Here is a 14032-nt window from a genome sequence, read left to right on the forward strand (position 1 = left end):
TCACGGCTGAAGGTCAGACTGAAACCCCAGAACCCCATGCTCTCCAACAACCGGAGACCAGCTCCCCACTTTGCTCAGAGACTGGACCTGACAGCTATCCCTTCCTTAGCTATCCCTATCCCTTCCAAGCCGTACATTCAGATTTCTGTGACAGAAGGGGAGTGGCTCTGCTTTTGATGAGGGGACAGCCAAGTTAAACCCAAGTAAATAAGTGGCACTACGACATGCTGTGAAAGGAAATAAGGAGGCTAACAGTGAGTGACGGGGTGTGTGGACGAAAAAGGGGCCACATGCAAAACCTGACAAGCTCAAGGGAAGCCCACATGGCAGGTCCTACAAACTCAGAGACTGAAAGTAACCACACAGGATGCTCTGAACATAAAAATTCCTAACTAAAAGCAGGTCATGGTGGGTCGTTCTGTCCTAGGCCTGTAACTTCCTTGACGTAGGTCAATCTTTGCCTTTGAAATTGTCTATTGTCTTTGTGCATCTAAGATAACATATCTTTGAAATGTCAGAGTAATTTTCTTTTCCAGACCCCTCGAAGGCACAACCAGAACACAGGACCACATTGCTATCTTGCTGCCCACATACCATCTCTATGTATTGTACATGTAAACTATCCTGTACCCACCAATGTAAAAGAAGCATGTGTCTCTCCGTTTTGCTTTTTGTCCAGTCTCAGAGATTTCTGCGCTTTGCTTTCTCCCGCCCCCTTAATCTGCCACCAACAGATTTCATGTAACCCTCCTGATGTTTTTTTGAGTAAGGAAAGGTTTATTGATCAAGAAGACGCCAACTAAGAATTTTTCTTAGGCTGGATGTTATTTTGTTGACAGGTAGGAGGCAGGAATTGGTGCTACAATAGATGAGGTGGCCAGAAAAGGCCACTGAAGGGCTGACTTTTGAGCTGAGACATGAAACACAATGAAGAGCAGGCCAGTGAAAGTCACAGGCTGTGCATACTGTGAGCTGAAAAATGTACCTCAAACTTAAAAATGAGAAACCATAATTACTGAAAAATAAAACCACAGTCCAGCAGGACCCATACATGCCAAAGGAGGGGCCATGGCCTTAGGGGAGGGGACCATTGGTGGCTATGTAAGAAATTTGTGAGTTTCCAGATTCTCTAAAGCACTTACGGCCCTGATGGAAAGAGGACACTGGTGGAGAGCCAAGCAGCCACTTTGAAATAGTAGCTCCTAGATTTCTGTAAACTGCCTATTAACAGGCCAGACCCACCATCTGTGTGGTGTTATATTTAGCAACCATAAAAATAACATCTCTATATACCATTTGTGCTTACAGTATTGCTATGCATCGCTAAGAAAGCTACAATATCACAACTGTCCCTTCTCCAAGGATGACACGCATGGAGATTTGTGTGACAAGTGAAGCTGGCTGGCCTCCTTGGCTGTTTTAGGGGCAACTGTAGATGAACTGAAAGCCCTACTAGTTTCTAACTGTGTGATATTTGCCAAGTCACTTAGTCATTCCTGATTTCAGCTCCATCTGGAAAGCACTGGAGACAGCATCAGCTCCACCTACATCAGGGGGTTGCTCAGGAGAATAAGAAAAAAATCTTTGTAAATTGGAAACACCCAAAATGTAAGGGGTCAGTATTATATTTCTGAGGGAAAAAAACTGTTATGTTTAAGGCAAATGTTTATAAATTGAATGACACTGTTCAAATTTCACCGAGTTACCTGGTTGATTTTTAAAATCTTTCATATTTACATGTACATCTCTACTGTGAGTAATCTCTCCTTAACACTGTCCCTCAGCAGAGAGAGAGCAAGACAGAGACAGAGAGAGAGAGAGAGAGAGAGAGAGAGAGAGAGAGAGAGAGAGAGAGAGAGAGAGAGGAGGGGGATTCCTGAGTGGAATTCCTTTCCTCCCAGTAATCCAGATTACACACACACACAGTTCAAATTCTGCTTCATTCCTGCCTCAAGGCTGTCTTCAGTTCTAATTCTCTAAATACCAGGGGTAGGACAATAATGAAATGAACAAGAGCAGAGTGATGAGAGCTGTGCCAGGCTTACAGTAGGTGCTGCTGGAGTGCAGGGAAGGCTATCTCAGGGGGCGGGGAGACCACAGGAATGTCAATGTGATATTCAGGCAGACGTCTGAATGAGAAGAATGAACAATGCCAATTTCTGGGAGAAACATGCCAGACAAATTACAGCTCAGAGAAAGGTCGGAAATGGGGACAGAACTTGATTTACTTTGGATACACACAGCCAAGGGGAGAAGAGTAGGAAACACAGAAGAGCTGTAACATTTTTTACAATGCTGTGACTTCCCACTCAGGATCATGTTATATCTCGTTCAGGTCTTTTTTGACGAATGCCTGTAAAGTTTAGCATTTTCTTTATGTATTAGTTTCCTAGAGCTGCCATAACAAATTTCCACATGCTGGTGGCTTACAAGCCCAGAAATGCATTCTCACAGCTCTGGAGGTCTGAAATCAAGGCATCAGCAGGGCTGTGCTCTCTCTCTCTCTCTCTCTCTCTCTCTCTCTCTCTCTCTCTCTCTCTCGGCGTTCCTTGGCTGGCAGCTGCATCACTCCAATCTCTGCCTTGTCGTCACGTGGCATTGTCCCTCTGCCTCTAAATCTCCCTCTCCTTCTAAGGACACCAGTCATTGGAGTTAGGATCCACCATACTCCAGTATGACGCATGTAAACTAATTGCATCTGCAAAGACCCCCTGTCCAAATAAGGTCACATAACGCAGGTTTTGGATTGGCATGAATTTTGGGGGGACACTATCTAACCCACTGAAGCATGTTTCTTGACAGGTTTTTTCCCCTAATGAGCGGCACTGGAAGGCCACATAGCACGGTGGTTAGCAATAAGCTCTAGAGTCGGGCTTCCCCGCTCTCCCAACTTTCTGACTGTGGCCCAGGGAGAGGTGCTCAGCCTCGCCAAGCCTGAGCATCCTCACCTGGGGCGTATAGTAGCTCCCTTGGGAACCTGTGACGAGGATGTCATGAATTAACATATGCCGAGTGCTTAAACTGTGCTGGGCACATCGTGAGTACTTAATAGGTTTGTTCTGGGAGATGTTGTAATTTGTTGCAATTTTGAAGGGCATCTTTTCTCCATTATGTTCTCTAATTGGTTATTGCTGGTGACTTCAAAAATTATCGATGAATCATTTTCCAGTTGTTTGTCCTAGATTTTCTTGGTAGCAATCACATTCATTTCAAGGTACTCAAAATACTGATATAGAACATTAACTAAATAATTGCAGCACCCCATGAATTCCTCCAGGAAGAAATGAAGTTCAAGAAGCACCTTGTACACATTTCTATTGCCAGAGACAGGTTCGGATACGCTGCTTCACACCCATGATACGATGAAAATGTGTCTTTTATTGTCATGTCAGGACCACTGCTCCAGACCAAATCCGCTTTATGAGGGCAGGTCCCATAGTTTTTAGTCCTGACACATTCCCATTGCATACAATGCCTGGTAGACAGTCCGTGCTTGGTGTTTGGACTAAGTCATGAACAGATCATCCACCGTCAAAATGACTGACAGAGGAAGAGATGATTGTTCCCAGTCATCATGTGATGAGAACCCCAGCTCATGAGTTTGCCAGTTGTCCTCCCCTGTCCAGTCTATGAAGAGCACAGAGCCCTTTGCCCCCATTAGCTTGGACGCACAAAGTCAGGAAAAATAGTGTCATATTTATTCCCTGAGCACCAGAGCCACATCTAGCACAGCGGAGTTTAATAAAAGACACTTTCCAGTGAAACTCCACAGTAGTTTCCCATTGGCCTTAAGATCTGTGCTCCTCACCAAGGCCTGCAAGTCCCAACGTGAGTGGCTCTTCTCCAGCCCCATCTCCAACCATCTTCCCTTCCCTCCACCTCTTCCTCTGACTGAGAAGCTCTCCTACAGGTCCTCCACAGAGATCCTTAGTCACCTGGTCACTCCACCAAATCACCCCCCTCCTAGTTACTATCACACCGCCAGACTTCCTTCATGACCACAACTCACGTATGCTACTTATATGCTTACTGACCATCTGCCCCACCAGCACGTCCCCAGGAAGGCAAGGAGCTCATCTGTCTTCTTTCTCCTGTACCAGTCAACACTCAGAGAGCATGGTCCATGCTTAATGAATATTTGTACAAGGACATAATTAGGCACACTAAAGCCATCATTCAAGTCTACTTGTGACAAAACAAATACATGTCTTCTAGATAATATTCTACAACAGAAATTTTGTTTCCACTTTTGCTCACATTTAAGCGGCCACCACGCTGCAGGATGCTGCAGACAATAGTGAAGGGAGGTAATAAACACTTGGGACTCTAGAATGCTGCGCCATAGGTTTTCCCAAGTTTTCTGTTCTATTTTATTTTATTTTTTAAAGATTGCAGGGCCGAGTAAATCCGTTGTCTAGAACTGGTCCTAGAAATCCCAGAATGAAGTTATTCATAGAATTGAATATTAGAGAAGTGGAAAGGCTCTTAATCTAGAGAATGATAGATTTCTTTGTTTTAAAGAGGAAGCAACTCAGATTTCCAGCCAAGATGGCGCAATAGGTAAATGCTGTGCTTACCTTCTCTCATGACCACATCAAAATTACAACTAAACTACAAAACCACCATCATTGAGAATCACCTAAAATCTTGCCGAACCAAAGCCCTACAACTAACATGCAGAATAAGCCATCTTGAGACCGGTAGGAGGGGCAGAGATGCAGAACAGGCTGGTCCCACACTTGTGTGTGACCACTAAAATTTGGGAGGTCCTCGGCTGCGAAGGTCCCCGCACTCAGAGGAGCAAGGGGTCCCAGGCTCTCTCCATCCCAGATGTCCCCATAATTTCTGGCTGTGAAAACCAGCAGGGATTGTGACTGAGTGAGACGGAGGGCAGCTGGAGTCCCAGGAGCTCCTCTTAAAGGGACCATGCATGGACTTACCAACGAAATCACTGGCTCTGAGCTCCAGCACTGGGGCAGCAGCTGAAGAGGTGGTGGGGACATCGCAGGGGGTGGGGGTGGGGTAAGGAGGAGGGAGGGCAACTGAGTTTTCTGGCTTCCGGACAGGGGCTGGAGGGGCAACTTTCACCTGGATGGAGGAGCTGGCGGAAGCCATTGTTTCTTTGTTGAGCCCTCCCCCTTCCTGCGTGTAGACTCAGGTGGCCCCCATATTTGAGCTTCCATCAAGCTGACGTCATTCATTGGCCATGCCCTGGTGATTCAAGACCCCACCCCACCCAACTTTCAGGCACACCCAAGCTGCTTGCAGTGGCTTTTTCGTAAAAACCGCCGGCCTTAGCTCATGCTACAGACTTTCCTAGGATTTCTCAAAGGTTTACAGAACCCAGACAAGCAGCATCTGGCTTTAGCTTATCCCTTATCTCTGGCTGAGCAGCCCTAAACCCGGCACTAGTAGCAGCTGGCCTTGGTTCTTGGCTTGGCCTCTCAAGGCACTTTCAAGCACGGCACAGGTGGTGGCCATCTGCAGATTTCTTTGTGGCTGCTGTCAAGTGGCCCCAAGGGAGTCACTGGCTGCAGTACTTGATAGTTTAAGTGGCCCTGGGACTGGTGCCCCCAGTGCTCAGCTTCCAAATGAGCTGGAGCATCACCCAACCATCTCCAAGGACAACACACCCAAGGGGCAGGTTGGGCAGGCACCAGAGCCCTGCTGAGGCAGATCCTGCTCTGTAGGGTCAGCCCCTGCACCACAACTCCTCCACTGTAGTCATGGCCAGTCCTTACAACCAATGAGCCTGAGGGGCAATCCCTCCTATTGACATGCAAATAGCAATCAAGGCTCAACTACAAGAAGAGGACACACAACCCACACATGGGATACACCTGGAGTGCATCACTGAGCCCCACAACACACTGACTACATAAGGCTACTGTACTAAAACCAGGAGACATATCAGCCCTATCTAATACATAGGAACAAACACAGGGAGGCAGCCAAAATGGGGAGACAAAGAAACATATCCCAAATTTAAAAAAAAGAACAAAGATCCAGAAAAAGAACTAAACAAATGGAGATAAGCAATCTACCAGATGCAGAGCTCCAAACAATGGTTATAAGGATGCTCAGTGATCTCAGGGAGAACTTCAACAAGGAGATAAGAAACATAAAAATGGAGATAGAACATAAAAAAGAACAAGTCTGAAATAAAGAATACAATAATGGAAATGAAGAATACATTACAGGGAATCAACAGATTAGATGAAGCAGAGGATTGAATCAGTAATTCAGAAGATAAGGTAGCAGAAAACACTCAGTCAGAACAGCAAAAAGAAAAAAGAATCCCACCCACAAAAAAAAGTGAGGATAGTTTAAGGAGACTCTGGGACATCAAGCGTACCAACATTCAAATCACAGGGGTACCAGAAGGAAAAGAAACAGAGAAAGGAATTGAAAACCTATTTGAAGAAATAATGTCTGAAAATTTCCCTAAACTGATGAAGGAAATATATAAGCCCAGGAAGTGCAGAGTCCCAAACAAGATAAATCTAAATAGGCCCACACCAAGGCACAACATAATTAAAATGCTAAAGGTTAAAGACAAAAGGAGAATCTTAAAAGCAGCAAGAGAAAAGCAGTTAGATACCTACAAAGGAGCTCTGATAAAACTGTTAGCTGATTTCTCAACAGAAACTTTGCAGGCCAGAAGGGACTGGCAAGAAATATTCAAAGTGAGGAAAAGCAAGGACCTACAACCAAGATCCTCTACCCAGCAAAGCTCTCATTTAGAATCAAAGAACAGATAAAGAGCTTCCCAAACAAGAAAAAGTTAAAGGAGTTCATCACCACCAACCAGTATTACCAGACATGTTAGAGGGACTTAAGATGAAAAAAATAGAAAATACCTGTGTTTCCCGAAAAATAAGACCTCGCTGGAACATCAAATCTAATGCATCTTTTGGAGCAAAAATTAAGACCTGGTATTATATTATATTATATTATATTATATTATATTATATTATATTATATTATATTATATTTATTATATGGATGAATGGATAAAGAAGGGGTGGTACATATATTTACAATGGAATATTAGCCATAAAAAAACAACGAAATCTTGCCATCTGTGATAACATGGATGGACCTAGAGGGTATTGTGCTAAGTGTAGTAAGTCAGACAGCAAAAGATAAATGTCATATGATTTCACTTATAAGCAGAATCTAAAGAATAAACAAATGAAACAGAAACAAACTCATAAAGAACATTGTGATGGTTGACAGATGGGAGGGGGTGGGGGGTAGGTGAAAAGGAGAAGGGATTAAGAAGTACAAATTGGTTGTTACATAGTAGTCATGGGGATGTAGCGTATAGCACAAGGAATATAGTCAATCATATTGTAATAATATGGAGTCAGATGGGTAATAGATCTATCAGGGTGATAGATGGAAGGGGAGTTGGGGACTGAGTGAAAAAGGCATTAAGAAGTACAAATTGGTAGTTGCAAAATAGTCATGGGGATGTAAAGTACAGGGAATACAATCAATAATATGGTATTAACTATGTATAGTGCCCGGTGGGTACTAGTCAGTGGGATTATTTCCTAAGTTATATAAATGTCTAACCACTATGCTGTATACCTCAAACTAATATAAAATATTTAATGTCAATTCTAATTGAACAATTTTTAAAGTGGGGAAAAGATAAAGAATAAAAGATTCAAAGTTCCAGATCAAAAGCAAATGTCTTGGGGATGTAATATACAGCACGGGGAATATAGTCAAAAATACTGTGATACATGGTACAGTGTCCGATGGTTGCTGGACTTATCATGGTGATCACTTCTGTAACATAGGGAATATAATCAATAATGTGGTAATAACTGTATAGTGCCAGGTAGGTGCTGTTGAATAACTATGATATACACCTGAAACTAATATATTTTATGTTAGCTATATTTTAACAAGAATCTTAAGAAAGATGGAGGGAGGGAGGGAGGGAGGGAGGGAGGGAGGGAGGAGGGAGGGAGGGAGGGAGGGAGGAGGGAGGAGGGAGGAGGAGGGAGGGAGGGGAGGGGAGGGGGGAGGGGAGGGGGGAAGGAGGGAGGGAGGGGAGGAAGAAGCAGCAGCTCAGATTCCTGCAAAGCTGCAAGACTTGCCAGACCAAATGTCCAGGTGTCCTGGCGAGGCTTCTTCCTCCAGTGTGCTGACTCTGCAAAATCAGTTTTATCATACACTGCTGTCAAATGCTGCACTTCTATTTCGAAAGGACCCCAACTCTTTGGTCTCCCAAAATGCAAGTCTTTCAAGTAGCCCCCGAGAGCTGGTGAGCAGGGGCAGATTTCCAACCAGTAAGTAGCCATGTTTTCCATCTTCCTAGACTCATGGGAAGTGCCACAGGGAAGGGGCAGAACCCTTGTTCCAAAGCTGAGCTTCCAGAGCTTCTGGCCTGCAATTCTAAGGCTCATTTGGGGGTTAACTGTGGTAACCCTTTTCCAAACAAATCCATATGGGGTGGATGACCTACATCCAACATCACTGTTTCAAGATTTTCCATATCATCAACTTCCACAAGAACCCACAAACCAGGTCCAGGAAAACCCAACTAGAGGACAAGCGGGACATTCAGTTGCATTAGGACAGATCCAGGGGGAGGATGGGTAGCTGAAAACTGGACATCAGCCTTTCACATAAGAACAGCTCTATCTACTAATGGCCACCCTTCTTTAGGAGGGCACCTTGGAAGAAACAACCGATTCCCTCCAGGGAAACTCAGTTAGGCTTGGACTTGTCTGTCACAGCTTTCCTACACCTATACATAATAGCATCCAACAATCGTGACAGATGCATGGCTGAGCAGTGTGTGTTCAGGAACAGAGTAAGGCAGGTGGAGAAAACAACCAGCAACTGTATCTCTGCCAGTCAAGTTCACTCTGTGATCCAGAAAGGTGAGGTAATTTGTCTAAGGTCACAAAGCAAGTAGACTTTGGACTGAGCCTAAAACCCAAAGTCCCATTCAATACAAATCAATACCAACATTAACATAATGTTACACAGAAGTTCTAGTTACATTTAATAACTTTGTCCAAAATGGCATTTATCTTGGAATGCCATTTTTTTTCATTTGAAAATTTATTCACATAAAGTTCTTCAAAGGAATAAAGCGCTCTGCCCAAATCAACTCACTAAAGAACACAAGAAAGCTTGTTGAGATCTGTAACACTATTATTCAGTCAGATACCTCGTTTGAGCTCATTTTTCACTGTAACAAGTTCTTCCAGAATGCTTTCTACAAACACCTACAAATAGACTATACAGTTGCCAGGACAAATCCTCACCTGGGCACTTCCAGCTCAGACTTACAGTGATACAGACACACAGTTGCCTCCAATGATTCTTTCAACTGAGAGATGAATAAAAGCAGATCATTTTGGTGCTGATGACTGAACTCTCGAAGAAAGTTTCTCATGAAAAGTGACACAGACCTTTAGCAGCTTCACATATATCAGCTTAGTAAGAAAATTGAAGAGGAAAAACCAATAAGGAAGTTGGCCAACATGGTCAGGTCCACACTGCATCAGCGATTTTTGTGGCTTCGAGGGCGTACATACTCCCTTGCCTGTGCTGAGGCCTGGTACCTGTGGGACGATTTGTTTTCAGGTGCAATAGTTCTGGTAACTGCATTCAGTAACAGCAAACCATAATCTTAATGAAGATATGTGTAGGGTTTTCCTTGCAACGCATATAGTTTAAACCATAAATCCCAAATTAGTTCTTAAGCATCCTTTTTCCATTTCAGCTCTAGGGCATTTCCCATTTCCTCCTTTTTTTTTTTTTTTTTCCAACAAGAGTAGAGTTCTCTGCTTGGCCTTTCAGAAAATGATCTATGTCCCTAAGATCCACCCAATATAAGTCTTGAGACAGACTTCAAGGAAGTGAGTGGATAAAGTGATTACAGATAAAATAAGGCATCAATGTAAATGTGAAGTGTTCTAACAGGTCTCTATCATGCAACCATCTCAATTGCTGGAGGTTTCTGAGAGGTCTTAATACTTCTTTGAGTCACTCAAGGCTTACAGGACTAACAATTTTCCACTGCTCTTGCAAAAAACTGCTTCACTCAGCATCCATAAAACCTGTTGAATTTTATATCAATATTCCAAAAAAAGGCAGCAGGAAGGCAGGCACTATTTGTTCTATGTATTTATTTATTTAACATTTATTAAACACCTACAATGAACCAGAAATGGGAACGATACTTTATTGTTTAAAAAATTCAAAACTGAAAAATACGGCCCCAGGTGAGAGGTTACCAAAAGCAGCTAGAAAGGATTGAAATCACTCACTCCCAAAGTTCTGCTTTGCAGCTCAGCTGAGGATCAAAATTCTCAGAACCCAGGGAAACCCCAAGATGGGGAGGCCCCTGCCAATACCCAAGGAAGGAGCTTGTGAATTCAGCCCGGGACGGAGCAGACAATGGCCCAGGCTATGATCTCGTGCAGTAGGGCATGGGAGCATGTTTCAATCTTGGTAGGATCTCCCAGTTTGCCCTCCAATTTGGTTTTAAATTCCTGACTTCTTTCCCTTTTCCCAGGTTAAAAAAAAAAAAAAAAAGGCAGAAGCGAAAAAAAAATTCACTGGGATATGTGTTTAAACTTTGTTTAAAACAAATCTAAAATTAAACTCAACAAATTGTGTGGTTTTCTTCATCCTTCATTAATGATGAAAATTGTGCATTCAAAAACTACACTAAGACAATGTGTTCCTAAAGAGTAATCCAGCTTTAATTGTAGGGCATTGAATCACCTTGCAAACAAATTACAGTCACGATTTATCAGCAGTACTGTACTTGTACTGTTGTTGGGTTGTTTGTTGTTTCTTTTGGCAAACTTAGAACAAACCAGAGAACAAAATGTCATCTTCATCATCATGTAGAAAAATAAAACAAACCTAAAGTATGTACCTATGTGTCAAGTGATTCATTCTGCAAAAGTAAAATCTACACTTAACAGCAGTTTTAAAAATTCTTAGTGCAAGAAACATAACCAATTAATACAGATCAATACTTATTAATGAATATGGAAAATTTTCCTATACAGAGGTAGAGTCCAGTGCACAAGGCTAAAACAATATTCAATAGTCTAAACAAAGACTGAGTCGGGTGTTACGGGATTCACTTTAAATTTTAAGTTATCAGACTATATGTACATACATACAATAAATAGACTATACAATTTTTTAAAGTAGTTTAATAAACTCCACAAAATAATAGCAGATGCATTGAAGTATTTACATAATTCAGTTTTCAAATCTCTCTCATTCAAATAAAAGGGATAAAAATAAGATTTCTGCTTTAAACGCAGCAGAACCTCTTTCCTGAAATGGATCGGTAAAATACTTTACATAAGAGGAACTCATTTATGCTCGAGAGGTATTCAGATTCGGCTAAGAAAATATGTCCCTTTTTAAGCTATATAGAATAGGGAATATAAAATGATATTTTCTACATTTTTAGGTCTCTAAAGTTCTAAATCCAACTCTTACTTGAAGCGAGACGCTGATTTTGGTACTCATACAGAGTATATAAACACAATTACAATGGAAAAATAATTAACTTTTCGGTTTGTTTGCTTTTGAAAATTTAGGCCAGAAAGAACTTGACAGTATTTCTGTCCCAGTTATGTTCACACATGATAGAAAATTTCAGTGAAACCTGACTAGCACTTTTAGCTTGGTGTTTTTGGGATTTCAACTTTCTGAATTCCTTCCATTTCCAAAGCATGTGTCATTGGGAGAAGTTATATATGGGGATCAGGTGTGTGATTTTAGGGTACTCAAGAATGATAACATAAGATTCCAACGTTTCCCAAGCTCACATAGGAGGAAGGTAAAACAAAGCATCTGCTGCCATTTGCCTCATAGAGACTTGAAAAAGGAAAAAACTTAGAATCTGTCATTGTGACCCAAGAAAATATGCAAAAACCCAAAGCATATAATGCTTCATTGACTCAAATTCTTAGACTTACTATCAAATTTACTGATATTTGATCATTAACCCTTTTATTTTACTTGATATAAAAGATTTTTATCTAGCCCATAAGGAAATGACGGATAGTCAGAAAACAAAAAAGTATGGTCATAATTAATGAAGCATAAACCTTCACAGTTTGAATTTTGTACAACTTCTCTAAGCACCCACAATGAAAATGCAAGTTCAGTTTTTTTATTCAATCATTCTGTGAAAAACACCTAAATAGTAACATTTTGCCCTTCAATGATCTTCCCACTGGAATACCCAGTCCCCCCCGCACCCCGTTTTTTTTAATTTTAGATTTTTAAAAAATTTTATACAAATAACTTTGATTTATACTAACTTTGATTTAAAGTAAACATATAAAAATTGATAGGAATATTGCTTGCAACAATGGACGCGGAAGTAGAGGCATGAACTGGGCAGGGAGTACAAAGAAATGGCTCCTCTCAGGAACTTCAGAAATACAGCTCGCACTCCAGAAAAAAATCTCAACTGAGGACACCCTCTACTGCACATTGTTTCCTCGGCCCACGAAGTCTGACTGATTTGTAACTACGACTTCAGGTCAGAGGAAAAAAAAAACAACAGCATGAAAATCGGAAGGCACAAGCACCCATGTTATTTAGAATTTTTTTGGGGGGGGAGGAGGTGGAGGGACCGGTGAGGAATAAAGAGGAAAAGGGATACTTTTGGTTCAGCACTACAGTCAAGTTAATTTTGCCATTGTTGAAGAAAAACTGTATAAAATAAAGGTGTAGAGAAGTGTAACAAGTGTGTCCCACTTGTGTGGAAGAAAGCTCAGGAGACAGCTCACAGGAATAGTGCAGAAAGAAACAATCAGTACTATTTATTTGGATGTCTGTGCCATGGTGGGTACAAACTATAACCTCTGTCCTGTGGGACCAAAAACAAAACAGAATAAAAACCAACAAAAATCCCCCACATCGCAAAAAAAGCCGCTAGAAGAAATGCAAGCAGTTTTAGGGAACAGACCGATCCAGACAGAGGTGATAAAGGCAGCACTCATCTTTAATGCACATCCAACTATGTCACCTACTGTGTGCCCGTCCTTTTCACCTGCTAACCAGACAGGGGACTTAGGAAATGGCCGTGCCATTTAACCGTTTCCCCCGCCTCTACACGACTTCCCTTTCCCTTTTATCCCTCCTCCAGGGTTCAAGTCTTCTTCCTCCATGAAGGAAGCGTTGTTAATGACGATGGGGAAAGGCGTGAAACCGGATTTCCAGAATACTGATTTTGCTTCCCTCGAAGCTTTGCTGCGTGCGCGTGGGCCACACAGCTCGGAGGCAGTCATCAAGGCAGCCTGATGGAGCTATGGATTATTTAAAAAAAAAAAACAAAAAAAGAGGAAACAAAACAAAACCACCCCAAGTCTGTCTTTTCTCAAACTGAAAGAGAAACTGAGGGATGGTACAGCCTCCAGTGGGGACACCCACGGTTAGGAGATGATGGCCGGCGACCACCTCGGCAGAGTCAGATTGTCAGCACTCGCTGACCGCTTCCTCGTGGGTCTCCTCAGGTCCTTGTACTTGTCCTCGCAGAGGCGAGAGATGGCCTGTGGGGCAGGAGAGAGACAATTCCGGTCAGGACCAGACCCTGGAAGCATCCCGCACCCATTCACCCATCAGACACCAGTGGCTGCTGTGAGCAGCATTGTTTCAGCACTGAGGACACTCGTGGACAAAGTTCCCTCAGGAGTCCCTGCCCCATGTGGTTCACATCCCACAGCCCAGGCCTGTGTGCCAGTCACCGGGGGGAACACGCGGGAAGCGGGGGCACAATCACAGTTTCTGAAGTGTTTACAGTCTGAGAAAACAATCTCAGAATGGGAAACTTCAGGACAGTGTAGCCTTAAGCCAGCAGCCCTAGGCTCAGTGGTGGTCCCCACTTCGGGGGGTGTGGCCTGGGTGTGGACCCTCATCTAAGTCCTTAGCACCCTGGTGTGCAAATGGTGTAATGACAGCATCCTCCTAACAGGTGGCTGGGAAGCACTGGGGCCCCGTGCTCCGTGCGCGGGCAGAG

The 14032-nt window shown here is 42.8% G+C and overlaps 1 protein-coding gene across 1 annotated transcript in view; it reads right to left on the reverse strand.

The window, feature by feature from the left end:
- Nucleotides 1–10143: 10143 nt before the first annotated feature.
- CCNY (cyclin Y) overlaps nucleotides 10144–14032 on the reverse strand; it is a 187417-nt gene continuing 183528 nt past the window's right edge. The window contains exon 10 of the mRNA XM_019741707.2: nucleotides 10144–13565. Within this exon, the coding sequence (XP_019597266.1) occupies nucleotides 13449–13565 (117 nt within the window). The 3' untranslated portion in view covers nucleotides 10144–13448. The remainder of the gene's footprint in view (nucleotides 13566–14032) is intronic.

The sequence above is a fragment of the Rhinolophus sinicus genome, linkage group LG02 (genome assembly GCF_036562045.2).
Source record: "Rhinolophus sinicus isolate RSC01 linkage group LG02, ASM3656204v1, whole genome shotgun sequence".
In the NCBI taxonomy this organism is placed as follows: Eukaryota; Metazoa; Chordata; class Mammalia; order Chiroptera; family Rhinolophidae; genus Rhinolophus; species Rhinolophus sinicus.